General features: G+C 46.0%; 3 protein-coding genes across 13 annotated transcripts in view; 2 read left to right on the forward strand and 1 right to left on the reverse strand.

Annotated features, from left to right (window-relative positions):
• Nucleotides 1-123: 123 nt before the first annotated feature.
• On the forward strand, nt 124-4626 carry SRSF5 (serine and arginine rich splicing factor 5). Of its 4 annotated transcripts, none has more exons than XM_064424355.1 (8): nt 124-279; nt 698-841; nt 1018-1088; nt 1281-1376; nt 1730-1799; nt 3092-3165; nt 3473-3583; nt 3737-4626. In XM_064424355.1, exons 2-8 carry the CDS (start codon nt 716-718, stop codon nt 3984-3986), a joined length of 798 nt encoding a protein of 265 aa, XP_064280425.1. In that variant the 5' UTR covers nt 124-279; nt 698-715; the 3' UTR covers nt 3987-4626. The 4 variants fall into 4 exon arrangements, with proteins under 4 accessions (XP_064280425.1, XP_064280428.1, XP_064280429.1 ...); XM_064424358.1 differs by having other exon boundaries at nt 3740-4626; XM_064424356.1 differs by having other exon boundaries at nt 145-279; nt 695-841.
• SLC10A1 (solute carrier family 10 member 1) lies at nt 3395-14179 on the reverse strand. 5 transcript variants are annotated; one of them, XM_064424343.1, is made up of 6 exons: nt 12686-14179; nt 11034-11476; nt 10146-10356; nt 9008-9186; nt 7890-8086; nt 3395-6852 (listed from the first exon to the last, which is right to left on the reverse strand). In XM_064424343.1, exons 2-6 carry the CDS (start codon nt 11435-11437, stop codon nt 6686-6688), a joined length of 1158 nt encoding a protein of 385 aa, XP_064280413.1. In that variant the 5' UTR covers nt 11438-11476; nt 12686-14179; the 3' UTR covers nt 3395-6685. The 5 variants fall into 5 exon arrangements, with proteins under 5 accessions (XP_064280413.1, XP_064280411.1, XP_064280412.1 ...); XM_064424341.1 differs by having other exon boundaries at nt 11034-11580; nt 12686-14178; XM_064424342.1 differs by having other exon boundaries at nt 11034-11713; nt 12686-14178.
• A 341-nt stretch (nt 14180-14520) lies between these two features.
• The window catches only part of SMOC1 (SPARC related modular calcium binding 1), a 163623-nt gene continuing 151057 nt past the window's right edge, over nt 14521-27086 (forward strand). The window contains exons 1-2 of one of the 4 annotated variants that reach the window (XM_064424381.1): nt 14521-14628; nt 22066-22161. In XM_064424381.1, the coding sequence (XP_064280451.1) occupies nt 22069-22161 (93 nt within the window). In that variant the 5' untranslated portion in view covers nt 14521-14628; nt 22066-22068. Of the gene's footprint in view, nt 14629-14969; nt 15087-22065; nt 22162-27086 lie in introns of those variants that run through there. The other 3 variants (XM_064424378.1, XM_064424377.1, XM_064424379.1) reach the window with 3 other exon arrangements.

The following is a 27086-nucleotide window of genomic DNA, read 5'->3' on the forward strand; positions in this document are numbered from 1 at the left end:
CGCCCCAACATGGCTGCCGCATGAGGGGCGCGGGCGCGGCCCCCGCGCCGACCTGGATTCCCCGGGGAGGGGCGTGGCCGCCGCCTCCGCCAATGGCCGCGCGGGGCGGCGCTGACGCGCGGGGCCGCCTCCATTTCGCGGTGCGGCGCCGCTGTTGCGCAGCAGTCGGAGCCGTCTGTCGCCCGGGGAGGACGCGTCTGCCCCACCGACCCGCCGACCGTCTGCCGCGCCGCACCGCGCCGCCGTCCGGCTCGGCCTGCACCGAGACCCACAGCCCAGGTTCGTAAAAGCTCCGGGGGCTTCCCCGCAGAGCGGAGCGCGGGGGAAGCCGAGCGTGTGCGGTGCGGGGCGCTTCTGCTGTGTGCCCGGCCGGCCCGCGGACCCGCGGCCGGCGTTGTCACCGCTCCGTTCCGCTCGGTGCACGCCGCGGCGGGGTCGCCGCCGGAGGCGGGTGCGGCACGGCCGCCATTTTGTGGCAGAGCGATGGCGTTTGCTTTTCTTCTTGGGCTGGGGGCGGGGCTAGCGGGGAGGGACGACGGCTGGGCGGGGCCGGAGGCCGAGCGCCGGGCTCCTATTGGGCGAGGCTGAGGCGGTGTCCGCCCGGCGCCTTGCCATTGGCTGCAGGCGGGGGCGGGGCCGGCTGGCGCAGTGCGGTGCTGAGTCACCGGGCGGGCCTGACGCGCCTGTCCCGCAGCAGGGCCGCGCACACACCGCCATGAGCGGCTGCCGCGTCTTCATCGGGAGGCTGAACCCGGCCGCCAGGGAGAAGGATGTGGAGAGGTTCTTCAAAGGGTATGGTCGCATCCGAGACATCGACCTCAAAAGGGGCTTCGGCTTCGTGGTGAGTGCGCCCCCTCTCCCTTCCCCACCCCCTTAATGCTCGGTCGCGTTTGAGATTTATGAAGCTATTTCGAAAGAAAATCATTAGTGCGCCCATCAAGGCACACCACGTGACAAATAAGCAGCTGCTCGTTCATTGGAATGTAATTGCTGGGTTTTGTTGTCTTGGTTCTGCAGGAGTTTGAGGATCCGAGGGATGCAGACGATGCTGTTTATGAATTGGATGGAAAAGAACTTTGCAGTGAAAGGTGAGGTGTCTTATTTCATGGCTATACAACCTTGGGCATCTAAAAAAAAGTCAATTTCAGTTTGAATTGTGTTATCAGTATTGGTCAAACTCTTTTGTTGTTCTTTGGTTTGTCTTTTCCTGGGAATGACAACTGTATACAAAAGAAGAAATATGTAAAAACACATCTTCTGTTTTGTGTTTCTGTTCCCAGGGTGACCATTGAGCATGCCAGAGCACGCTCGAGGGGCAGAGGCAGAGGGAGGTACTCTGACCGGTTCAGTAGCCGCCGCCCGCGCAGTGACAGGAGGTACGTGCAGCTTTGAGCCAGTGCAGTTTAAAAAAAGAATGCCTTGGGCTCATCTTGGAGAATGTGAGCTGCAATGAGCTATTAAAAGGTGTTATTTGCCTTCTAATTTTGTTAGATGTGGCAGCAGGATAGCGAAGATTACAGAACTTCTCAGATATGCCTGTCATCCTCACGTTCTGTTCCCTCCCTTACGTACTTAATGCCTGCCCTAGATTGCTCGAGCCATTACATAGCTCAGGTCAATAGTACTAATGATGATATGCTCATATCAGCTCTTGGTACAGCCCTTGTTAACGTTGACATGGTTATATGGTGTTTACTAATAGACGTCTGAATTGTTTGTTTCAAAACAGAAACGCCCCACCTCTCAGAACAGAAAACCGCCTCATAGTGGAAAATTTGTCTTCCCGTGTCAGCTGGCAGGTTTGTTGAAACATGATTAACTATTTTAACTTCATTTAATGGGTACGTAATGTAATTATTTTGTAAAATAATTAATTAAATTTAAACCTAGCTTATTAAAATGTTTATGTAATTAATATGATTTTTAGTAATGTAACTTAAATATTTTGAATGAAAGCTAGTTAACGTTAATTCGTAATAATAATAAACTTATATGTTTGAGGATATATATTTATTTTTTTTCTTGTTTTTAAAATCCATTTTAACCACATATTAAACCCTTTATTTGCCAGCCTATCTGTGTCGTTGGCCTTATGACGAGGAGTGCCTGTGGGTTATCCTAATCGTTCTGTCTTGGTCACTCTTGGTCGGGCCTGGTTGACTTTCCAGTCAGCTCCTACAATGTCACTTGGCCACCTCTAGATCTGTGTTTGCCGGTCTAGACGTAATCGATGCACTCCTTAAAGTGCCACATTGCAGCGGTCCCAGAGCGTTAACGAGATCTGATTCCTAAGTTGAGAGCTGTTCTTCCTGTAACGCTTCCGAATAACGAGGTCCTGGTCGAAAAGAGTTGAAAGATTGGAAATTAGGTGGTCGTTGGAATCCTGATCGCAGTAAAGTGGTCCTTGGTGACATGAAGCATAGAGAATGGATCCATCCATAGTCTCCTGATAGGGAGGGCAGTGCGATTAATGGCTTCCATCGACTGGGTAGTGTTCGGCAAGTGGGTGGCGAAGAGCCAGTCGGGCATATGTCATGACGGTATCTCCGGTCGCTTAATGCAGTTTGCTGCTTGGCTAGCCTAGGGAAATGTTTATAAAGGTAAAGTAAACTATATTTTTAATGACATATGGGGCACAAAATAATTGGTGTTATGTAAATGTAATTTTGTATTCATATAAGACTTGTAATGTAAATGGAGATTGAAATAGTCCAAAAATACATGGGTAGTATTTCAAAGTCAATTCAGTAGATATAAAAATGTGCTTTTTATTTCTTTTTTTCTCTCTCTTTCTTTCTCTTTGTAATTTAATCTATAAAATCATTTTAGACTAATATTTACCTTAATGTTAAGACCCTTTATTAGCATTTTGCTTAAAGCAATATGCTTTTCTCATTTATTTCGTGCCCTGATACAGATCGTGATACAGATAATGCAATTTTGATTACAAGTATGGCAGTTGCCATGTTTGTGATTTATCTAACAACTTCTCTTTCAGTAGTCATAAGTATCTTTTGTTTGCTTTAAACTACTTTTGTATAAGTAAATGTTAATTTCACTTCTTTGCGTAACAAAAATGGTCTTGTGTTAGGATCTCAAAGACTTCATGAGGCAAGCCGGGGAAGTAACCTTTGCAGATGCACACAGACCTAAGTTAAATGAAGGGTAAGCCTATCAAGTGATCTCTTGAAAACTGTAGAGTAACCTGTATATGTAATATCTGGGGAGTGAACCTGGCAGCTTTCAGTGTTAGCAGCTGTTCATGGCTTAATTTAGCTATCCTTTGAAAATGCATGTGGGAAATGTTTGGGATGGGGAATTTTTCATGCTTCAGTGATGACAAGGGATAATTACCTGAGCAGTGTAGGTTTTGGGGTTTTGTTTGGTTTATTCCCAGTGTAAATTTTGTTTGTATTGGTAACTACTACTTGTAATAGTGAGCTTTATGTTTGTTTGTTTGTTTTTTCCATAGGGTGGTTGAATTTGCCTCTTACAGTGATTTAAAGAATGCTATCGAAAAGCTTTCTGGTAAAGAAATTAATGGAAGGAAAATCAAACTAATTGAAGGCAGCAAAAGGCACAGGTATGGATTTCTACTCTCTTAATAATGCTTAAACATTCCCTGAGAACCTTTGAAGTCGCTGACTGCAAAGGCGAGCTGGGGGCTGTGCCTGGCCTGCCTGGGGCCGTGCGGTTCCGCAGCTGGCGCTGACTGGCGCTCCTCTGGACTCCTCAGTAGGTCCAGGAGCCGCTCGCGGTCGCGCAGCAGGAGCTCCTCCGGGTCCCGCAGCCGCTCGCGGTCCCGCAGCCGCAAGTCCTACAGCAGGTCCCGCAGCAGGAGCCGCAGCAAGTCGCGGTCAGTCAGCAGATCTCCCCTGCCGCACAAGAGCCAGAAACGTGCTTCTTCCAGCAGATCCAAATCTCCGTCATCCGTAGACCGGCAGAGGTCTAGATCAAGGTCCAGATCTGTTGACAGTGGCAACTGAACTATAAGTAACTTGCCCAGCGGGCTCTTTTTTAAACCATACTTGCTAAAACTTTGGTAAGTATGTGACTTTCTGTGGGAAAGGGTTTGGATGGGGAGAGGGGAGGGAAGGGGGAACTTTGTAGATGTGGACCATGGTGGGAAGGGTTATTGACTAATTGTATTAAATGTTTTTGATAACCCTTTTCTTGCTCACATTTTTTTGTGAATGTCTGAAGTGTATAGTTTGTGTATATTGGCAGAGCTCTTTATAACTAAAGAAGACAAATTTTTTTGTACTTTAAAGTCATCTGAACACTTAATTCTCAGTATATTCAACTGTGAATAGCAACTAAAAGCATTAATGTCTCTGACTAATAGTTTTAGACATCTAAGAGAGCTCTATATGTGCTGTACATAAAGCTTTATTTCAGAGGGTATTTTTTTGTGCTTTTGAGACATTGTTTCAGCTATGGGCCAGCAGATTAAGTGCTGGTCAGTACTGGTAATAAAACTTTATTTTAAAATATTTTCATTTAATATGACTTGCACTACACTAAGAAAATGCCCATTTCACTGCCCTGTGGTAATAATATTCTATAAAGCACTCTTATTTCTTGATACCTAAGAATAAAATAGTTCAAATAAAGTATAAAGAAACATTTCTGCCTCTACTTTGTTTCTTGGTGTTCATAAAGTGGTTGTGACTGTGAACATTTTAAAACTTAAAATTGTTCTTAAAGATGGAGCTGTGCCCAAGTAATAACTGTTTTGGGCAGGGATGAGAATTAGAATCCTTCTAAATACATTGTGTGATGTCCTTGGCTGTGTCTGTTCTGAAATAAGAACATGGATAATCAGGCTGTCACAGTTCCTAGCAGAAAGTGGAGTGGATGAGTCATTCAGCTTTTAATGACTTGGGATAAGAAGTGTGGAGTGGTAAAGACAGATGTAGACAGCATTCTTCATTGGTGTATTTGTGCATGTTCGTATGAGAACACTGAAGTGTAGATAAACCATTTTTGTAAGCATTAGTCCTCATTCTGAGGGAAGAGGGATTTTTAAGTCAATGGGTGGGAGTAATGCAGCAGTAGTACCATGAGGTTCTGTCTTTTAGTGTTTGTGCCTTCCAGTGGCAGCAGTCCTCTGCAGTCCCTGTATTTCTCAAGCCCTCAACCACAAGAACTTAGGAATTAAATTTTTTAAAAAATGTGTTTTCTCATAAAGTGGTTTACAAAGCTATTGTAGCAATCTGTAGAAACCTTTAAAAAGGCTAGGCTCAGATTTGGATAGATTGTAGAAAGTGCAGCAAGGTCTGGCCTTGTGGGAGGTTGGGCATTGGCCTCTGCAGCCCTGGTGCCCTTTCTCCCTGCTGCTGCAGAGGTCTCTGGTGCCAAGCTAAGGAAGGAGGAGGAGCTCTTGTACTGCGTGGGTCTGTCTGTTGAGGTGTCAGTGTGTTGGGCTGAGAGCAGGCCTTAGAGGGGGTAGGATCCACAGTTAACTGGGTTGTTGCCAGTCAACTCTGGGGAATGGGAGGCTTCATTCTCAGAGCCATAGTGGTGCAGATGCTGGATCACCCCAAGAGGTGTGTAGCAAGAGGGCTGTAACTTGCAGGGGTAAAACAGCCTTCACGCTCATAAGGGTGGAAGGTCAGCTGTGTAGAGATCTCAAGTCAGTTGATCCTACTAACTTAGATGATGATGGGCATCTGTGTCCAACTGGGACTTGGCTTCAGCTGGAACCCAGGTGGCTGAAGGCACTTGATGTGATGAAAGGGATCACAGACTTCTGTCAGGCTAAATGTGAGTATTATCTGCTCTATAAATAGTTGTTCTGGATTGTGTTTCTAGACCGCACCGCTTACTTGCCGTGCAAGCAGCATGAGCAGGTGCCTGCATTTTCCCTGGGGAGCTGGCTGTTGTATGAGCTTTCTATTAAACTCCCAGGCTTTGCAGTATAGAGGCTTATGTTGATTTCTGGCATAAGAAATTGCAGTTTATTTAGTGTAGGTTCTTGATACAAACCGGTTTAGTCTTAATTAAGATGAACTACTTTGGGTTACAAGGCATAGTGTGGACATTGGAGATGCTGATGCCAGCTTTCCTGGTGCTGTGTGGGTAGTGTGACCATACCCAGGTGGTGTCTAGAACAGGTGTGGTGTTGAGTTCTCAGACTGCTACAAAAGAAGGCACATTTAAAGTTCATCTGGTGTTGGAGGTACAGCTTGCTGGGCCCAAACTCGGCATACAAAGGCAGTTTGTGTAGCCACGATCATGGTTTGTGTGGCCTCTGCTCTGGGGGATCAGTGATACCTGTTGGACAATGGGAGAAACCAACAGCCCATGGGCTGCTTGGCTGTGCATTTGATCTCACTGGCTTCTGCACGGAGGAACTTTCACAGCTCATTCTGGGCCTGTTAGAGAAAGTACATTAATGTCAGGACCTGCTTCCATGCAGTTACAGGTAAGTGAAATTAAGAAAGGCAACTGATGTACACAGTGATTTTCTTGTAGGTAAAACGGGGACAGTCACTTGTCATGTTTTTCAGCTGTCCCAGAGGGTTGTCACAATGACTTTGAAAGTCAGTGAAAGTCTCCTTTCTGAGCTGACAGAACGAGGCTTAGTCTGGAGCAAGGTCTTTGGGGAATAACAGTGTGGGTGCAGATGGCTGTGGCTGCTGTGAAGTGCGCATACTGGTAAGTTGACAGAAGAGCTGGACACCTATGAGCTGGCTGCAGAAGGTAGAGCTTGGAGGGTTGTGAGAGCAACTGCTGTAGAATCCATACATTGTTTTCCCGGTTTTCCACTGTTTCTGCAATGTCTTGACACTGATTTCATTTCTTGAGCACTAAATGTGTCCACACCTGCACAGATAATTTTTGCTCCATCTGAAGAAAGAGAAAAATGTGAGAAGAGGCAATTCTGAAGCCAGGTGAGGGAAAGATTGTGACAGCTAGGACTGGAATTACTGGGTCATTTAAAAGAAGAGGAAGGCATTTGGGATTCCTGCTGAAAGACTGAAGCCAGTTTGTTTCCAGTCATTTATGACCTGGAGGCTGGAATACAACCTTTTTGTTACAGTCTTGCCAGCACCTGCATGTCTGTTTCCAGTATCAACTGCTTTGCTCTGAACACACACCCAAGTGTCCAGATGTGTGTGTTGTCCCCCCCAAAATTAAGTTGTCCTCCAGCATAGCTATGAGATGTGGTAAAGTGATCCTGAAGCAGCTCTGTATCAGCTACTCTGCTGCATCTGTCTCAAGGCAGTGGAGAAAAGCTGGACTGGCAGCATCAGAGGGGTGGAGGATCTCATTTAGTCGTCTGTGCAGTCAGCTGAGCTTGGAATTAGGAACCTGCTGGAGTTGGAGAAGAGTCTATTTCACATCTGTACCAATATTGTATATATTTAAGAATGAAGTTTCAATCTCTTTATGTACTTTTCTAGCAAGAGACCCAAATGTTTCATTCCTTTGGCTGCAGTATTTGGCAGTTCTGTCCTCTCAGGGAATCACTTAACAGCTTGAAGCAAAGCTGGGATTCGTTGCATTAAAGAATATGTAATTTTTTTGTGTAGTTTTAGCCACACACAAACACCTCTGTACTTTGCATGTGCTTAGTGCAAGTCATGACTTTCACAGGGTAGCTTAAAGCGCCAGACTGTGAAAACCTGAGCACTGATAGTTTTGATAGTACGTAGCTGTATGAAACATCCTGCTGATGCAAGAGTCCATGGAATTTCTAAGGTCTTCAGTTACCTCTGAATTTTTGACTCTGATTTGAATTTAATGTGCTGGGTATGTAATCCCTAGTTAAAGAGCAACTGGATTCTGCCTTTATAAAGCAGCGATGCATTGGTAGTTACATTGTAAGCATGTATGGTTTAGCGAGGAAAGTGTAAGAAATAAAGGAGCAAAGCTGTACTTGCCGTTGGCTTGCTTTATCCTGTCATGGATCCGAAAGACCAGGATGAGCAGAAATCCTTCTCCAAGCTGGAAGAGCAAGTAGAGTAGTGGGAAGAAGTACAGGGGGCCAATGATCTCTGGGGCAAAGGTGACCTTGAGGATAGCTGAGCCAAGCTGTACATTCTGGCTGCCAGTTTCCATGCACACTGTCCGCCTGCACCTGAAGGAAAAAAAAATAGATTACAGATCTAAATTGCTTTCAAACAACTGAAACAGAGTCCTGCCCACCTTGCTGGTGCACTTGCCTGTGGCTAAAAGGTGCTCTGTCAGGAACAACACTGCAATCCCTAGAAGGTTTTGCCTCCTGCTCCATTGGCAATGGGCAGAGACAGATCATGTTACAAATGTGAACTTTGTTCATAATGGTATCAGAGCCTTGTGTCCTGCTCTGGACTCTGCAGCTTCCTGCAGGGAAGTAAGGAGGATGGTAGGAGTCCAAAATATGAAGGTATAAAATAGGACTAGGAGGATACCTACCTTGTTTATGTAGCATGAGGAGAAAAGGAGGAGCAGGTTTTATATATCAGGTTTTCATTCTAAATTCCTGGGGCTGCAGCTGAGAAAGCAGTGACTGATTTGAGGTGGTAATCAGCTGGGGAATAATCGTGTCACCTGGGGTTTGAGCTCTTGGTATTTCTCAGTGTTTGGGTTTTTTTCTGGTGTTAATAATGTTTTCCCCCCAACTTCATTACCAAGGGCAGAGGGTTGGTAATACGTTTAGCAGGTCACTAGTGACCTTAAGCCAAAACCATCCATCACCTACTTGTTCAATAAACCTTCCATGGTGATCGGGTGCCTGTGCCAGAAACACCTGCTTAGCTATTCCTCCCCTCTCAGTTGAGCCAAGCAGAGGTTAAATTTCTCTTCCCACTCAAGCTGTGGGAGTCACTGGCTTGGGACCAGCTTGTACTGTGTCTGGTTGTATTTCTAGATCCTATTTGGGTGAATGGGGTCAGTGTCCTACAAAAGTATATTCCTAAAATTCATGTTTTCACCATTGCTCCGCAAAGCAGAGCTGCCAAACTCTCTGTTCCTGATGAGAGAGAGAGGGGAGGGAGGCGTGGAAGAACAAAGAACATACCGGTCATCAAGCTTGAAGGCTGCAGAGACAGCGTAGCCCAGCAGGAATCCAGTAAGTGGCATTAAGGCAGAGGTTCCCAGGAGAGGTGGTGAGAAGACAACCATGATACAGCTTCCCATATTGGCCACAGACAGAACAATTATGACAGCAGATGACAGTAGAAGCATAACCATCCCTGCCTAAAATAAAAGTGATTGAGGTGTGGACAAGAGAGAAATCCCCAGCAAAATTTGCCTCAGCTGTTAGAAGCAGCTGTACCCAGTTCTTTGTCCATCCTGTGAGGTACACAGAGGGCATAGGTGCTTTTCATGGACATAAATGTTATCAGTAATCAACAAGAGACCATCCTGGGCTAGTACTGAGAGAGACCTTAAATAACCAAATACCTTTCTAGTCTATGTGCAAAATGACTGCTCTTGCTGCAGAAGCTGCTTGTTTCTCAGGCATTGCTACTTGTCTCTGCCCAGGTCCCTTTGTGGCTCTAGTCTACCCCCAGCAGGTGCTGAGGAAACCACTTTACCCACAGCTAGAGCCTAGTGGAGTTCTTGAGTTAGACAATGGTGTATCTGGTTGTCTGTATTTCTGTTCTGCTGTTTAAATGCCTGATGTATAAAGGGGGCAGGGACATGATTCCAGGCATAAGTGGGCACTTGGTGATACAGTGGCCGCTGTTGGATAGGTATCTCAATGATTTAAGCGGCAATTTTGTGATTTGATTTTTGCCTTGTGCTAGACCTCTAAGAACAGACCTCTGGGGTGATTTTAATTTGTTTTGGGATAGTTATTGTTGTTTGGTTGATTTTTATCTGAGTTCTGCTTTGGTAGCAGCAGTAGTTTGGGGCAGTGCCTATGAGGTTCTTTAGTGCTGATGTAGCAAAAAATTTACAAAGTTAAAATTGAAGCAAAAGGAGAGCAACTTAGGAAATTGGCCACAAAATGTCTGCCTGGAAAAGATGGAGGACTTCTTGAGCAAATATTTTAACCATTGAAGGGGTGAAGTGGATGTCTTGAGCTCTAGGCTCAACCCTTTCATTGATTTATGGCATGTCTTAAAGAAGTTAATATGTCTGTAATTTTATTTTTGAAAACTTCCTCAAGGCCCTTGATTGAAAGGCAACTAGCAAAGGATACTTCTTACCTTGGAGATAAGGCCAGTGTACTGTGGTTTCCTCTCATTCAAGATGATGCCGATGGCACAGGGGATTAGCATCAGCACCAGGGAGGTGATTATTCCTTTGTAAGGTACCTTGCCCTCCAAATCACCCTCATACAGTCCTCCCGAGTAAAGGTACAGAAGCAGTGGCATTAATCCAGTTGCCAGGACCATGGAGCATGCAGTCATTACAACACTGAGATGAAGAAAAGACCCCTCAGTAGAAGAACAACACTTTTTAAAAATGGACTATGCTTTTCTGATTACTTGCCTGGACAGATTATTACCTTGCTTTTTCCCAACTTGTCTCAGATCTCCCCAATATCACTGTCAGATTGTAGAAGGATGTGATATGAATGGAGAAGGGAGAAGATGACTCAAGTTTCATACATGCTGAGAAAGGGTACACACATACCCATGACAAGGGTACAGTTCACATTTCAGGAATTCACAACTGAGAGAAAAAGTAATACTCTGTATTTTTGTGCTGGATCTTGTTTTATCGCTAGGGTTTGTTGGAGAGCAGTGTTCTGCTATTTCAACATTTCTCACTGATGCAGCCTCTTCAGGCAGCATGGTCAGTTTACACAGAACTTATTTATTTATTTATTTATTTATATGCTCTATATACTGCTATGTGCTGAACCCATGTCATCAAAAGCAGCATGCTAATGATTCAGAGAAAGGTACCCATTGTAAAATAGGGACAAATTAACTTACTGAGCAATATGGGTACTTTAAAAATGTTTTGGACTTAGTATTTCAGTCTTTGTCCAGCTTCTTGAGGCCTCCTAAAGTTTATTAAATTAGTTTCTGAATCAGCCATATAACTAGATTGGCCTGGACAATGAACAGGTACATAGCTTTCCTTACCTGAGGTTCATGTCCCCTCTCAGTGCCAGGCTAAAGATGTTGGAGAGGTTTCCCCCTGGGCAGCAGCCACAGATGAGGATGGCCAGGGATTCTGAGGTGCCCAGCTGGAAGAGCTTGCCTAATATGAATGCTGTCAAAGGCATGATACTGTACTGAGCCAATATGGCTATTGCCACACCTTTAGGTCTCCTGAGGTGAGTTGTGATCTTGGCTATCTCCATTGTACATCCCAGAGACACCATGATGACCAGGAGGACAGTGATAAGGATTACGTTCAGGGCTGTGTCCATAGCCTGCTGTCCAAATGCAAAGGGTGGTGCCAGACTGCTCAGGGAGGTGCTGCTCTGCGTGCAACCTGGGCTCCAAAGTTCTGGGCTATCAAAAGCTCCCTTGGTCTTGTTCATCCTGCTGAGGGGTTTGGAGGTCCCTTCTGCTGTAAGTGGCTGGGAAGGTGAGGGAAGGATTGATTCAGAAGTCCAAATAAAGTTAAATTAATGGAAGCAAAACATGAGCTCTCTTTCAGGACACCAATCTTAGCCTTCAGCACCTGTTGAAACAGAAATCTGCATTTAGAGCAATCAGCTGTGAATCCCATACATTCTGGAAATATCCTGTGCAGTTTGTGTATCTTCTGCTCTGGTCCTCCACTTCTTCCAGCATCCACCCTTGCAATGAGACAGCTGGTGAGAGCAAGAGGGAGACAGCTCAAGGTGGGTAGAGAAGACAGGAAAAGATTGCACTTCATACAAATGAAAATGAACCAGAGCTGCTCTCATTCACAAGACACCAGATACTGCTGAGGCCAATACTTGAAAACATGATGCATTAAAAACTTTGTTTTTAATGAGATTATAAAATACTTATTCTTCTGGCCATAAATAAAGCTTTTGATAGCGAGGTCTAGGAAGATGTTACTACATGGATGAGTAATTTCTCTAGTAAACTTTTAGGGGCCTTTATGTCTTTTCCTGATGTGCTAAATCTGACACAGTCTAGAAAGTTTTTGTTTGCATATAGGAATTCATTCTCCAAGCCTTACCAACATTGAAAATATTATTCCCTCCTTGGTACTGAGGGAAGGTTCTGCATGGTAGGTACCTCAACTGACCTCTGCAGTGCAAGGCTGGGCCCCGTGTTCACAGCAGTGCTGCATTCAGGATCTGGGGTGTTGTGCATTGTGATCCAGCCAGGGCTGCAGATATCACACAAACTCTCTGAGCAAAGCCAAACAGGCAGCTGCTCCCCACCCCAGACTGGTACCTGCCCTGTGCTTTCAGTGCAAGGCTGCACGACATGGCATGCGTTCAGTGTTCTGGTGTTTGGGGAAGCAGGGCCTGGGCAGCTGGTGCTGGGGCAGGAAGAGGGACTGGTAAAGTGGTTGATCCTCCAGCTTCTGCAAGGGTGACTACTGCTCATCCTGCCACTGCTCCCTGTCCCTGGCTGTAAGAGGGGATGTGCTTCCCTACACCTGCCACGCCCTCAGGTGCCATAATTCATGATCTCTCAGCAGGTTTTGCCTTCATTTAAGACATTTATTGTCTTCAGATTGACCTGAGCCATCCCCTAGGTCAAGGGAGGCACTCTAGAAACAGAGCAGAGCATGTTAAACTAGAGCAGAGCATGTTAAACTAGAGCAAAATGACTGCTGTTACCTTAGTGCTGGTGGATGTGGCTGTAGGAAGCTTTGGCAGATCACCCGCTGCTCCGTCCTTTCCTGGCTGGCCTTGGTGAGCGGCAGTACTCTTCAGTCCTCCTGCTTCAAGAAAATCCCCCTTGGTAAAATCCCATCCTCTGCTTGCAGGATATAAAGCCTGGGTCTAAAAGAGGCTCACAGAGAGGGAAGTTGCAGTTCTTTGGTACTTGTACTAACGGGACTGGGGAAGGGATTTTAACCGGGGAGATTTGCTGCACTATGGCTGAGCTCTAATTCCTTTGCTGAAGGCTATTACGCTGCTGCAGTAGCATGTCCATTGCTTCTATTCATCTGGGAGCTCAGCAGGCCCAGCCTCTGCAGCCCTATTGCTCTGGAAACATTGCTGGAGGCAGGCAGGAATGTCAGAGCTGTTCTCCGTGTTCCTCCCCACTTGCTCTTGCTTTGGTTGGGAACTTTGTTTTCCAGGCTGGCAGCCAGGCCGGAAAAGCACCAACAAGAGCTCAGGAGGCCAGCACGGGCATCCCCATCGGGTGGGAAAGAGCAGTGCCTGTGGCTCTCAGTGGCTCTGCACATCCATGCCCACGGCTTTTCCTACACCTTTGTGAGCACCACAGTGCCATTCCTGGGGACAAGGGGCCCTCCAGTAAGTCACAGGGGGTGCCTTGAGCCCCTTGTGTCACTGTGGTGGCACAGTAGTGCCTTGGCTCGCTGCTGGGCTCTGGCTGAGCAGGTGGGGTGAGGAGGCCTGTAGCACTGTGTGCATTTTGATCTTCTGTAGGCATCTGCAAGACTACCAGGCACCAGCAAGGGCTGCCCAAGTAGCACATGGGCAAGATCCATAAGAATTAAGTGCAGGAGCAAAGCCCACAGCAATTCTTTATCCTTCTCTTCAGGATTTTTTTCCCTGTGAAACCCCAGCCTTCCAGAAGAAATGCTTGTTTTTCACCATGTTTGCCTTTCCACTGTGTGCTGAATTTTGTGAGAAACACAGAAAGAGTCAAGCCAAACAATTAAGTGCTTATAAAGTGCTACTGCTTCAGCAGCACCTCCTCTTCCCCTAAACTCAGTGTAGCTCAGGCTTTTAAAATGACAATGTTCCAACATTCTCACCCTTTTCAGGACTGTTTAAATGACTCTAATAATTTTAAAAAAGCCTGCTAGTTGTTAATTGTTCAAGCGTTCCTACTGGTTCCTGGTAGTTAATGGAGGAAACACCACAGGAGCCAAGGAAGAGACCGGTAGAAGAAAGCAGAGTAAATTAGGATCATTATTTCACCCTGGTTCATGCTTGGACATTTACTTATTTGACGTGGGCACAGAGCTGGGAGTTTGCATTTCAGTGTGGCCGAGGAGCTGTATCTCAGCTGTGAAGCTGCTGCTCCCCTTGGCAGGACCTGGGCGGTGGGATGGCTGAGGGAAGGCTGGAGGAAGGAGTGGGACATTTACTTATTTGACATGGGCACCAAAGCTGGGAGTTTGCATTTCAGTGTGGCCAAGGAGCTGTATCTCAGCTGTGGAACTGCTGCTCGCCGCTGGCGGTGGGAAGGCTGAGGGAAGGCTGGAGGAACAGCGCTCCCACTGCCAGGGCAGCGGGCCCGGTGTGCACGGCCACGGCCTGGCTGACCCGCGGCCCAAGTACCAGCCTTGCTTCAGGGGAGCCCCTGGGCAAAGCGCGCCTTTCCCTTCCTTTGGCCACTCCCTGGAAGGGCGCAGCTCCTGAAAGGTGAGCTCCCAGGTGCTCCAACAGCGCTCCCCGCCTTCCCGTGCCAGCTGAGGGGAGCTGCAGCAGCCGGGCCCGGCGCAGCGCTGGCCCCGGAGCCGCGGCGGGCCCGGCCCGTGCCGTGCCGCTGGAGGGCAGTGGTCGCATGCCCGGCGAGGAGAGCGCACCGCCCAGAGACTGCTTCGATCGCCTTCACGGGCTGAGACACTCCAAACTCACAGGTGCGGTCTAACGCAGCAGGCACCAAGCGATGCTTAGCAAGCCGGAGGCATTGAAGAAAGTGTTTAAAAAAAGAATAAGAAAATGTATACGACTTTGCAGACTTCCTGTTGGAGCTCAAAATGAGCTGTGTTGTGGATTTTTTTTTTGGAAGGAGTTAATGCTTCATGCTTTCATAATGCAGCTTCATAAATTCATCTGATAAATACAAAATGGCTTATGTGCCCCTTTCAGTGGTAGGAGGCTGAAGTCCAATTTCTTAATTTGCAGCAGGGATCATCATCTCTCCTGTGTTTTTAGAATTTAACATAACCTGAGCTCAGTCCAGTGGCTGCCCAAAGGCCCTGCTTCAGCGGATGTGCCTGGCAGGAGCAGTGGTGCTTGATTTATGTCAGATTTCACACTGTTGGCCCACAGTACAAGATGTATCTTTGACCTCTGGTGCCCACATTTTGCTCAGGTAAGAGTTGTGAAAACAGTGAGAACTCTACTGTTATGTGCTTGGCTAATCAGTTTGCTCATTTCTGTGTGATTTTGAGGCACTTTGCCCACCACAGCCCTGCCCACATGCAGGCACTATGCTGGAGTGGGAATGGAACAAGGAGAGCTTCTTCAGAGACAATCATGGCTTGTCATGACTTGTTCCAGCTGTGGCTGAGGGCTTTGTCCCAGCTGGAGACCCAGGGTGGTCTCAGCAATGTCAGCCAGAGCATGCCCCAATTTTTCAGCAGTGAAAAAGAAGCTTGCTCTGATGCCTCTTCTCTGTCAGATTATTTTAAATTTGAGTTTGCTGGGCAGGTAGGCATTGTTTTTACCCTGAGCAATGTAGGAAACTGTAGAAAGAAATGCTGCTCCTGAGAGCGTGAGGTGCTTCAGTCATTTAGACCAACATTTCTATCATACCAGTATTGAGTATTCCCTCTCAATTTCTAGAGCGAGGCTTTCCACCAGCCCTGGGAATTACTTAAGGACCTTGGTGGGTGGGAAGGGTCCTACTCCATCCTTCCAGTGGTGATACTACCCTAAGGGATTTTAAGTTGCTCCACACAGAGAGCTCTGGAGAAGGGTTGTGTTTATGGTAGGAAAGCCCAGGCTGCCGTGATAGATTTTGTTTCCCTGAGGAACGTGTAGCAGTGGCCAATGTGATGATACATGGCAAAGACTGTTGTCCCTTGGTGGGAAGCAAGGTGCAGGTCTGGGGCAGAAACCCCTCTGCTGATGGGTTGAGGGGAGCACTGGGGGCATCCCATATTCCCAGATACAAAGGGTGTCTCTGTTTTTCCTACCTCTGCCTGCAGGAAGGGTGTCAGTGTGGTGTTGAAGCAGGTTCACCTCAAGAGCAGATTTTTAATGAAAAACTCTACAGAAGGAAGTCTGTTCATGTCTGTGATGCTTATTTTTCTCTGTAGGAAGAGATATTTTTATTGTCCATTGTAGTTAGTTATTTACTATGCAATTAGTGGTTCTAGTTAATCTTGAATGTTTCATTTCTTTAGGGACCAGATGTCAAAGACAGCTTCAGAAAAATTGGACAGCTTAAGTTTTCTTGTAACTTTGATAAAAAGCTGTCAGCAGGATATTTCCCTAAACCTGTCTCCAGTCTGTATAGCCTTGACTATTGCTCTTAGCTTCAGAGGAGAAATGAACATTGGCTACTGTTCTTTGACCTTTGCAGGGTGATAACTTTAGAGAAAATTCTGTGTTCTCTCTGAGTCGTGTGAGAAACCTCTTTGGCATGAGCTTGTGAGAGCTGCTGTGGGCAGCAGAAGGTTGCCCACTTGTTTGCCTAACTTCCATCTGTAGATGCTGTACACCTACAAAAGATAATTGCACCTTCAGCTGAGGCGAGTGTGCTTATTTTGTATCAAAGCTTATATTTTAAATTATTTAATTTGGTAGATTGTGCTCAAGTTCTAACATCATAGCTTTAAAATGCTCAGTTCATGACATGCACTAATCCTTCTTCCTACATAATGAATATGAAGATTTAATACAGGAGATGGTTAGGAAAATGGAAAGTAAGAAATAAGGTGTTCAGGAATAGCCAAGGATTAATGAAAGAGTCTGAGACCCTTATGCATGCACTCACAGGACACTCACTGGGGTGTCCTGAGGGATCCAGCCCAAGGGAGTACCCCAAGTGGGCATGGAGGACAGCAGGGATTCACAAGGCAGCACCACAGCTAAGGGGCACCTGAAGCCACCTCCCCAGGGATGTTTGAAGCCTGGATAGTCCTGGACTGCTGGCCAAGCTCTTGTGATCCACAGTCCATCAGCAGAGAAATCATAAATAAGTATCTGTGTGTTCAGCAGCACTTGGATATGGGGAGCTGTTTGTTTAGAGTGTGAGCTCTGTGAGTGCTCAGTGCTGTGGCTATGCCACTGCTTTTTAGTTTGGATTTGTGCACTTCATTTACTTTGTACTTGTGGTGACTGGACCCTGATTCAGTCTGAAGAGGCAGGATGTGCAGAATTTATGGTCTTCACTTGCAGGGCAAGAGAGCTGGACTTATTTCCTTGCTTAGCATTGTGCTGTAAGACGCAGGCAAGCCAATTTCTGCCTCTCTTCCACCATCCTGCTAAAACCCTGTTACTGCCTGCCTGGACTGAGCTATTGGCTTTTTTGCATGGTGCAGATGTGCCACAAAAATTTCAAGAGGACTGTTGAAAACCCTTTGCTTATTTGTGTACTTTACCCATCTGCCATTATTGGCAGCTCCTTAGGCCCATGTGGGCTGAGGTCTGTCTAGAACAGCAGCCTCTGGGTGGCTGGATCCCAGTCTGGGTGCCAAACATATTCCTATTCCTCCTGAATGTTTTGCTGAGTTTCTGGGCTGCTGGAAAGCTTGTGTAGTAGGCACTGCTGTGTTATTGGTATTCCTGTGGTCAGCCCCTGTGCTTGGGGCCTCTCCAGGCACCCAGGCAATGGCAAGCCAAACCCAGCAGTGCAGTGCTTTTGTCTTGCTTTAATTAATTAATGTAGGACACAACTATTAGCAGAGTGTTTTTGTTTCCATTTGTTCATTCTGACAGCAACCAAAGGAAGCCATTATCTCTGTGAGAGGATGTTTCAGCAAGTGTTATGGTAAATAAAGCTAACAGGATCAGTGCAAAGGAGAGGATCACATTCTCTTAAGGACAGCAATCGATAATCAGGCTGTTACATGCCAAATCCTTTCAACAGGCATGATAGCAAGCTCACACTCAGATCGGCCTTTAATCTTGGAGGATCACTGACCTCTTTTCTGGCTGATGTATTTCCCACAGTCTACCTGCTCTGTGACACAGGTCTCCCTCTAAGACATGCAGCAGTTCTTTCAGCACCCACCTGCCCCTTTTGGTCAAGACTTTCTGTATGGATCAGGCTACAGATGGAAGGCCAGTCTGGGCTTGACACTGGATGATATTTAACAGCCTTCCCTGTTCCATGAGCAGCAGCAGTGTTGAGCAAACCATAGGGTCCTAGAAACTGTGTGCTCCTCTGGCCCCTAATACGGGGAGAGCAGCCTCAGTTTTAACTTTCCTGCAGTGCTTGGCTGCAAGCAACATTATTATTGGAACCAAAATGACACTGAAAACCTGTTCTTCGTGCTGACAAATAAAATACTTAAGCAATGTGATAGAAGTTAAAACATCTTAACATTTTTTTGTGCAACCCTGGAGAAAAATGACGAGACTTAGACTGCAGGGTGTTCATTCTTGAGATCTCCAGTGTTTCCTATACTCCTCATTTTAGTGTAAGTCTTTTGATCTTTGTTGTGTAAGGTGTGGGCATTAGGTGAGCTACTCAATTTTATTTTATTAAAAAAAAAGAAGTTTGTAACCCTCAGGGATTTGCAGAAAAGTTTGAAAATGTGATCATAAACTTCAGGAAGCCAGAGTGCAAGTAGGAAAGCTCAAATGTTTATAATTTTCTGTAAAAAACAGAACAAAATGCCTTGCAGTTTTAAAGCTGTGATTCTCTGGAGCCTGATGCATAATTTTTGAGTATGTGGAGTTGGCAGTGCTGGGAAGGATGCTTTTCTCTCCCCAGATCATATTTTTCTGCTGGGAATTTTAATTTCTAGCTTTAACTCTTTCTGCACCTTTTTCTTGGCCAGCCTCTCCTGCAGCTGAGGAGCCTCGCCCATATCCAGGGGCTTGGAAGGGCAGCCAAAGGTGGTGACAACGACCAGGATTCCCCCAGTGGCAGAGGCTGGGCTGCCCTGCCTTGTTTTGTCTGGCCACATCCTTGAGATGTGCTGGGCAGCAAAACCTCTCCAAGGTCTTGCAGCCTGCTGTCCTGGTGGGGAAGGTCCAGGGAGCTCACCAGGGGCAGGAGCACCCCTTGCCCCCTCTCAGTTGCAGCCAGGGTGTGAACAGCTTGGCTTGAAGAATTATCCCCCACCTGCAAAGCTTGCTGTAGGGATGTGATCTTCCCTGAGGACTCATGAAGGACAGGGGCTCTTTCCTCCAGGGGCTTGTTTGCATGGCTGGTGACTCCTCTGAGCAGGGCCCCAGTGTGACCCTGCTCTCAGCAAGGCACAGAAAGGCATAGTGCCTTCCCAGAAATCCTGCAGGGATACAGCGGCACTGCTGGGCTCTTCCCTCTGCTTCTCCCTTCCCAAGCCACCTCCCTTGGGCACTGCTCTTTCATATTTTTAGAAAGCACAGTTGATGTTTTTCAGCGCTGGCTTTGCACGTCAGCAGCCATTGCACAACGAGCTCTCAGGGGCCATTTATTTCACAAGCAAGGCTCATACCCTGTGACAGCATTTTCCGTCACCTCCTCAAGAGCACTCTGGGCTCTAGCTGCTTCAAAATGGCAGCTATTGTTCAGTGTCCCATGCCCTGCTTGAAACCAGGCCTCCCCCAGACACGTTTCAATAGCTCTTCTCTGTGATCTATTTATCCCCCACGTGCTTTCAGGGGAAGTGGGGAAGGGCTCATTCCTGTTTTAGGGACACCAACATGCTGCAAGCAGCCCCTTGCTGCCTCCCAGCTTTCTAAGCTAGTCCTAATTTAATATAGTATGAGCCCCTTGCAGAGCTGGAGGATCTGGAGGCTGGCCATACTCACTTTAACAAGGTCTGTGCTGCATGGGCATGGACCAGCCCATCCTTTACAGAATGATGCCTGCAAATGGGGAAGTTATTATTTGAATTTATTTAAAAAAAAAATAAAAAACAGCCCCCTGGATAAAGGAGGGCAACAATGAGCAGCACTTTGTTTTTAAAGCTAGAGGGCAACTGTGGAGACTGGGGGACAAATTTATTACCTTTGGTAAGAGAATTGGAAAGACAAATAGAAAACTTCAGAGGCTACAGGCTGGATGCCCTCCCTCACTGGCTGGGCTTGTGGACTCTTACGTTAATATGGTGCTCCCATATTAACATTGTATATCCATCATTTCCCACAAAAAAATCTTATTACACACAGCTTGTTTCTCCACCCCTCTATTGTAAGAACCTGTGAAACGTGTGGGTCCTGTGGAACCAACCTTAGCTAACCCATGCCACCTCTAACTAATCTTTCAGGGCTCTGACTGTTTTCACATTTTCCCAGCTGGGCTGAGCGCCCTTCCAAATTGTCAGCCTGGTGCCACCCACACTGATTTATATTCCCTGAGAAACACAGACATAACTATTTCAATTACAAGAGACCTCGAAACCATAAATGCCTCCTAAGTTGTGAAGAATGCCCCAGTCTGGGACCACAATAATCCTGCCTTCCTAAATTTTTCTCTTTATATTTTCCTGAATTTGCCTGCATCTGATACTTCAGCTGGAATGATGTATTCCATTCCATATGTACTTCCAGCATGTGCACATCTGCATGGCACACTACCTGCTTCCCCTTGCATGATGGCCACACTTCCAGACCATACTCTTTTCTCCCACTAAAGCTTCTCTCTAGGAAGCACATATTTGGTTTGTCCTGTTCCTCCCTCTATTTGTTCATCCAGTTTGAAAATAAGCTCTCCATAACCCAGGATGTTATTCGTATTTGTTTTGGGCTGGTTCAGGGTTTTGCTAGCAAAGAGGGCACAATTCTTGCAGGTTCTTAGGACAATGTGCTTTATTTCAGGCACAAGCAAACCCGTTGCGTGTAGCATGTGCAGCACTGCATTCACCCACAGAGGTATATAAAGGGTAATGATAATGCTGCCCAGAAGGCTAACACATCAAAGGCCAAGGAGCAGTTAAAATGTATTATGAGCTGTTGGCAGTGGTTGTGGGGGGTATTCGTGTGTTGCTGATTTGGACGGCCTGAGTAAATGAAAACCCTCTGGATTAATTGGTACACCAAAGAGATTTGGAGGAAAATGGAAGCTGATGGAAAATGACAAACACGGGCAAACACAGATAGCTGGGTGTGCTGACCTGCTCTGGGGCACTGCTGATTAACTTGCAGCTCCCTACTGTGCCCAGGAAAGCCAGGCAGAGCTGGGGGTGCCCCGCCAGCAGCTCACCCAGCACTTTGGTGGGAGCGGAGTGAGCCCCACCGGCAGCATCTGCAGTGCTGCTATTCCAGCACAGCCAAGGGGGTAGTTAGAGGTGAGACTTACCAGGTGTCTTGTGACACCTGGACACCACAGGACAAGAGTTTAATTACTTTTAATGATGTGGGGTGCTGGGGGAGGGAAGGAGGCTGTGTGGTGCCTGGTGTCACAGAGTAACTGAAGCCGGGAACTTCAAAATGGGTTTGCAGAGTCTGCTGGCTGAATCAGATGACAACCAGAATTGAATTATATGCTCCCATCTGTAGCTAGGATACCCGTATTCCAACTACTCTTTTGTGGTTTATTACTGACACTTCAATTTTACCTAAATGGCATTTAATACTGTAACCTAAAGTGTTAGAGTGGCAGCCATACACACTCCAATTGTACCAGCTCAGTCCCAAGCTAATTGAGCAGCTGGAGCAGGAGTGCTCAGCACCAGGTAAGTCATGCCCTTACAGACCACCTAGTGCTGAAGATAGTGGTCAACTGGAGGTCTTTCATACATTCACACTGGGGCTACAAAAGAGGGTCCCTGTCTTCTTTCTGATCAGCAGCTGTGTTCACCAATGGGTTTCTAAAAGAATTGTGCCTAAGCCAACCTGCCACAACTTGTGCTGGTATCAGTGATCTCTCATCTGGACATCACATGGCTCATCCTGCCAAGTACTTCTGTCTTGTCATGGTCTGACCTACTCATCGCTGACTCTGGTAGAGACTCTTTTTACTGCTAGTCTTGATGGGACACCTCCAGTTTGGGTGGTTTTCTGTTCTATTCTACCAGTTCCTCCTGCAGCTCAGGAGTTTGTTTCATTCCTGTACTCAACTCCGCACTTTGCATATTTCTCTCTTGCAGGCTTGAGGAATCCTTGTCACGGGAAGAAAAGCGCAGAAGGTGATGTGCATCTGGTCACCTCGTGATTTACAAGGTCTCTTTCTTCTCTCATTATCATTTCAGGGCATGGAAGAGGGGAAGAAAGAGGCTGCTCTAACTGGCAGGTTCTCCCAACCATGTGTCCTTCCGGCAGCTGTGTGGGTGTCATGGGGATTGAAGGTAAAACAACACAATTCCAGAGGGGTCTTTCTCTGTCCTTTTCCTAAATATAGTTATAAGAAAACTAGCCAAGTCAAATTAGCAGAAAGACAGAGAAGGAAAGTGTGTTGCTGTAGGATAGGATTATAGGATGGGTAGGATTTCTCCTTTCCCCAGGACCTTGACCCAAGCCTGTCAGGCTCCTGTCTTGTCTCCCAGCTCATTGTCACAGATTATTTAAAACATGGCCCAGCTTTGCAGCCTCTGTCACTACCCATCCCACTGTCCTTCTGCTGGCCGTATCCTCTTCTGTGGGTGTTACAGGAAAAAATCTTGCCTTCTACTTGTGTCGGGGGGCATTGTAGCAGGGTGGGAGAACACATTTTTAATATAGTGAGGCCATGAGAATGAGCATCACCAACTTTTTTTCCTGACATGATTCTGAAATATTCCTTGCTTTTCCTATAAATCCAAGACATATATAAAGAATCTGTTTTCAGTCTTGAAGCTGAAGTCAAGTATCAATTTTAAAATCTATTTTTAAAGCAAATAGCATTGTAATTTATAATGTTAAACTTAAATTTTTTAAGTGCTCTCATCCTTGGAAAAAAGAGAACACTTCATTTTTTGGTGACTAATGATGAAGTGTTTTCTAAAGGTGACTAAGCATAGCACAAAATGTCCTAAATATATTTATTAGCTTATCAAATGTAATTAATTGAATTTGGTTGCTAATGGCTATGACTTTGCAAGTGAAAAGCACTTTTGGTTAGCTAGACAGTTTCTTATCAAAGAACAAAAAGTCAACATTAAAACATATGCAGCTTACTGAATAATCTTGTTATTTGTCAGACAAGAAAAAGTATCATCACTGAAGTGTTCCCAAATGCCAGATTGGATAATACACATAATTAGGCCCCATTTGATTAGATATATGCCCATGGTAACAGCCACACTCAAGATCCATATAATAGTACAGTCTTTAAATAATTTTCAAGGGGGATGATGGCAACATCTGAAGCTTCACTGAGGAGACTTTTGGAACCTAACCTATGCACCAATTTTTTCTGTTCCTGTGGTTATTCTTTATCTTATTATAGTCTATTTTTAAAACAATGCATACCTTGGTTCTCTAAGGGGGTATACTGCTTCCTTGAAGTGTCAGTACACTTCTGTCCCTACAAGGAAGATCTCTTACTCATCTTCATCGTATAAAGCCGAAACCATCCTATATTTAGGGATGAAACCTAGCAATTGGCAAGGCTGCTGCAAGCTGTTTCTAGGAGGTGGCTGCAATCATCACCTGGAAGGCAGCCCATCTCAGATCCACTCTCCTCCTGCAGCCAGGGACTGCCCTGTGATGGACAAAGTCTTCTGCAAGTTCTTTTAGCCTTTTGCAGGAGCCTTGTGAAGAAACTGCAACGTCTCAGCAAGAAACTGATTTTGCTGAGATAACTGATCAGATACAAGCCTCAGAGAGCCTGTAAGACCTGAGCTACTGCCAACCCACGGGGAAAGAGTCCAGAGGGTACTGTTTGGGCAGCCATGGAGTGCAAGAGAGTGTTCAGCTGTAGATGCAATATGAATTGTCCCTGCAGTTTATTTTTACTTGCTTAGAGGATGAATGAGCTTGGAAGTGTTAGAGAATCAGAGAATTAGCAGAATGAAATATTATTATGCGTTATTTATTAAAAAAAAGAGAAATATATCTTCTGGTGCAACACTGTATGTCCAGGGATGATGATAGGTGCTGCTTTTGCAGAAATGCCAGCTGGGAAATATTTAAAAGAAGGTTTTTTTCCCTCAGTAAGGAAGAGACCAAGATATAGAAAATTCCCCCAGGTGAAGGTATCAGGGAATGACTGGTCTATAGCAGGATAGCAGGGAGACTGAGGCAATGGGTGCTGAGAGTCTGGCAGGAGAGGAGCTTAGAGTCTCAGTCCTGGCCAGTTTGGTCTAGAGGGCTAAGGTGTATGTGGCTAATCCGGCCATGTCAGTGATCCCACCAATGCAAGAGAGCCACAGGGGACCCCTTACAGTGTCCTCAGCTGACAGGAACAACGACCAGGGGACTCTAAGATATGTCATGGAGAGGAAGTCAACACTGAAAGACTGTGAAAAATAAATGTACAAAGATGTTTTAGAATGCCTTATAACTTTTTGAAAGAAGAAGGCTATCCTAAGCAAATGGGAAACAGAACAGCTAAAAAGCTTTGGTGGGCAGAGAGGGAGCACAGGGGAAGATTTTATTCCCTGGTTTAGCTGTTACTTGGCACAGAGAACTCCTGGGAGCACTTTCTCTAAGGGCCCAGTGACACAGCCAGCCATATTTGTAGCCCTCAGCTGGACAGCAAGAACACTGTCGGAGAGTCCATACAAAGTCATGAGACTGTTACTGGATGCAGTGTTAGGATTACACTTACTGAGGTGAAAGTAGATACATGGATCCACCTTGGGCATGCAGTGCATGATTAGGAGCATGTCATCTTTCTCCATATTAGCATGTTCTTAATTATGCTCAGGGGAGGGGATCCTCAGCAATATAAATTAACATCACAGGTCAAATTATGCTGAAGCTGCGAAATTCCTACACCCTTCCCTCTTTTTTTTTTAAGTACATGCTGGTTTTAACACTTGTTCCCAAAACAGGAGATTATTCAAACCAGTTTCTTGCTATTCACATCAGCACCAAACTATGAGGTCTGAAATTAGTCAGACCAAACCCTGGGTCTGCCCTGGAGGAGAGCAGGAGGACTCTAAACTGGGTTGTGTGTGAACCCTGTGGTGATGGTAGAGATGGCTATGCCAGCCCTAAACACCCTGTTTTAAGGTACCTTGTGGACAGCCACCACCTGTGTTTGACAGTGCACTTGTACTAATATTCCCAGGCATGTGGGACCTCCTACAGACTGAAGGATATTCTCTGGTCACGGGGCTGGAGGTCTGGCAGCTCTTTGGTGGTGAAACCAGCCCTGAGAGAGTCCTGGGATTGCCACTGAAAGGCATGGTGGATGTGCTGTGTGTGGGGGTTACAGTGCTCACACACACATGCATGTACAGGCAGTACTGGTCCCTCCTGTGATAAATGGCTCTAACTACAGCTTTATGAAATTTTGAATTTCTGTTTTTCAGAACAGAACAAACTGGGGCAAAAATTAGGAAAAATTGTTTCCTGGAATTATAACAGTCATATTCAGAAATGTTTCCCTGTTCTGTTTTGACATTTTTTTGGATCAAAGTGAAGCATTTTGACATTTCTGAGGTAGGAATGTTTTGTTTCAATTTGTTGAACTGACATGAAATGTTTAGTTTCAAGTCTGCTTAACATTAAAACAGGCAGTGCCTTTCCTTGTGTTTGGGTCCCATTCTCTCCTCTGGGCTGTGCTCTTGGGAGCTCTGCCCAGCTCCCATAAAGCTTGGGCAAGGTCCACGTTGTTCTCAGTGAGTGCTCAGCCACAACCCCAAGCACAGGGAAAAAAAAAACAAAAAAACAAAAAAAACAACCAAAAAAGAGGCCTTTTCGGGAAAGTTCCGTTCCATGCTGAACTCAGCTGAAATGAAAAAAAAAAATGTGGCAGTTGAAGCAAAGTGCTCGGTTCCAGTTCACTGCAACAAAACATCATTTCTTGTCAGCAGCATCCCTGTCTTCCCTGTCAACACTTTGTGTGTTGCAGAAACTGTTAGGTGTTGATGTGATCTACACCAATAAGCTCCAGAAGGTCTACAGGCTGGGTGTAGTGGAGGAGCTGCCCTTTGGTGTTGGTTCAACAGATTTCCCAACAAGCTAAAAACCCCATTTGCCTATTTGGGGGCTGGCTGGGGCTGGGTCCCCAAGAGAGGTGAGGAGGCTGCAATAGGGAGTGTCTCCTGGGAATCCAGCAGACTCTGCTCTTTTCTGCAGGTGGGTCTAAGGTCTTTCTGGGATTTCTTATGAAATTTACATAAAAGTCAGTTCAGAAGTTGCTTTGGTTCATTCTCAACAGCTCTTTATAGGATGAAGCAGATCCTACTACTTACTGTGAGGGATAATTGAACTCCTTGCCCTCCCCCTTTCCTGGGCAACAGCTTCAAAAGATCTCTGATTTTGCTCACCAGTCAAGCAATCTCATTTGCAAAACAACTGCAAGGGCCCTGCAAAAGCAGAAGGACAGCTCCTTTGTTAAAGAGTGCTTTTTGGTGACACAAAGGAATCATAAAGGTGATGGGGCTGCAGACTGGACAGCCACGTTTCCTGGACTGTGCAGTCTGGCCTCCCTCCCCCTCCCAGCTGAAATTTCAGACCCCGAGTCTAAGGATTATGCAAGGCTCGAGCCCAGTGAGAACAAGATGCACTGCAACTATTCTTAGCTGCAGAAATTATTCCTGGCTCTGCTTTGAAATCTGAACCAGGGTTAATTTCTCTCCCCCTTCCCCCGGCCTGTTTCCTCTCCTCTTTCATGTACCTATTTGCATAGACTGTCATCGTTAGAATTTCCATTAAAATTGAAAGCCTCCTTCCTGCATGTCACCTCTCGCAGCCCCCTTCCGCTTGCCCTGTGTGACTTTTGGAGGGCTGGAGAGCAAAGGTCCTGTGCTAGCATTGCCTCTGAGCCCTGCCTTCCCCCTGCCCTCAGTCCTGCTCCTCTGTTGCTATAGGAACATCCATCAACTTGGGAGTGCCAGAGAAAAAGAACAGAGAGTTATCTTAATTATTTAATGATTGATTAATATATGTTTATAGAGCACTTCAAAACAGTGCATAATTTTGTGAATTGTTTATTAACTGGGCTAGTAGTATCATTTGCTGAACATCCTCCACTCTCATTTTTTCAACAGGAGGAAGGGATGGTAGGCAGCTTGCAGGTTTTGTAATAGTTATATTACTAAGAGCACTAATAGTTCTGCTTCAGGAAAATAATTTAAATCAGGAGCCTTCAGCTCAAGTTTTCATAGGCAGGGCTGCTCTC

The sequence above is a fragment of the Passer domesticus genome, chromosome 6 (genome assembly GCF_036417665.1).
Source record: "Passer domesticus isolate bPasDom1 chromosome 6, bPasDom1.hap1, whole genome shotgun sequence".
Lineage (NCBI taxonomy): Eukaryota > Metazoa > Chordata > Aves > Passeriformes > Passeridae > Passer > Passer domesticus.

Coding starts and splice junctions, on each gene's coding strand:
- SRSF5 (XM_064424355.1), top strand. CDS start 716: ATGAGCGGCTGCCGCGTCTTCATCGGGAGGCTGAACCCGGCCGCCAGG. Junction 842..1,017: donor AAAGGGGCTTCGGCTTCGTG/GTGAGTGCGCCC, acceptor TTGGTTCTGCAG/GAGTTTGAGGATCCGAGGGA. Junction 1,377..1,729: donor CGCCCGCGCAGTGACAGGAG/GTACGTGCAGCT, acceptor GTTTCAAAACAG/AAACGCCCCACCTCTCAGAA.
- SLC10A1 (XM_064424343.1), bottom strand. CDS start 11,437: ATGAACAAGACCAAGGGAGCTTTTGATAGCCCAGAACTTTGGAGCCCA. Junction 10,357..11,033: donor AGAGGGGACATGAACCTCAG/GTAAGGAAAGCT, acceptor TCTTCATCTCAG/TGTTGTAATGACTGCATGCT. Junction 9,187..10,145: donor ACACTGGCCTTATCTCCAAG/GTAAGAAGTATC, acceptor CTTTTATTTTAG/GCAGGGATGGTTATGCTTCT.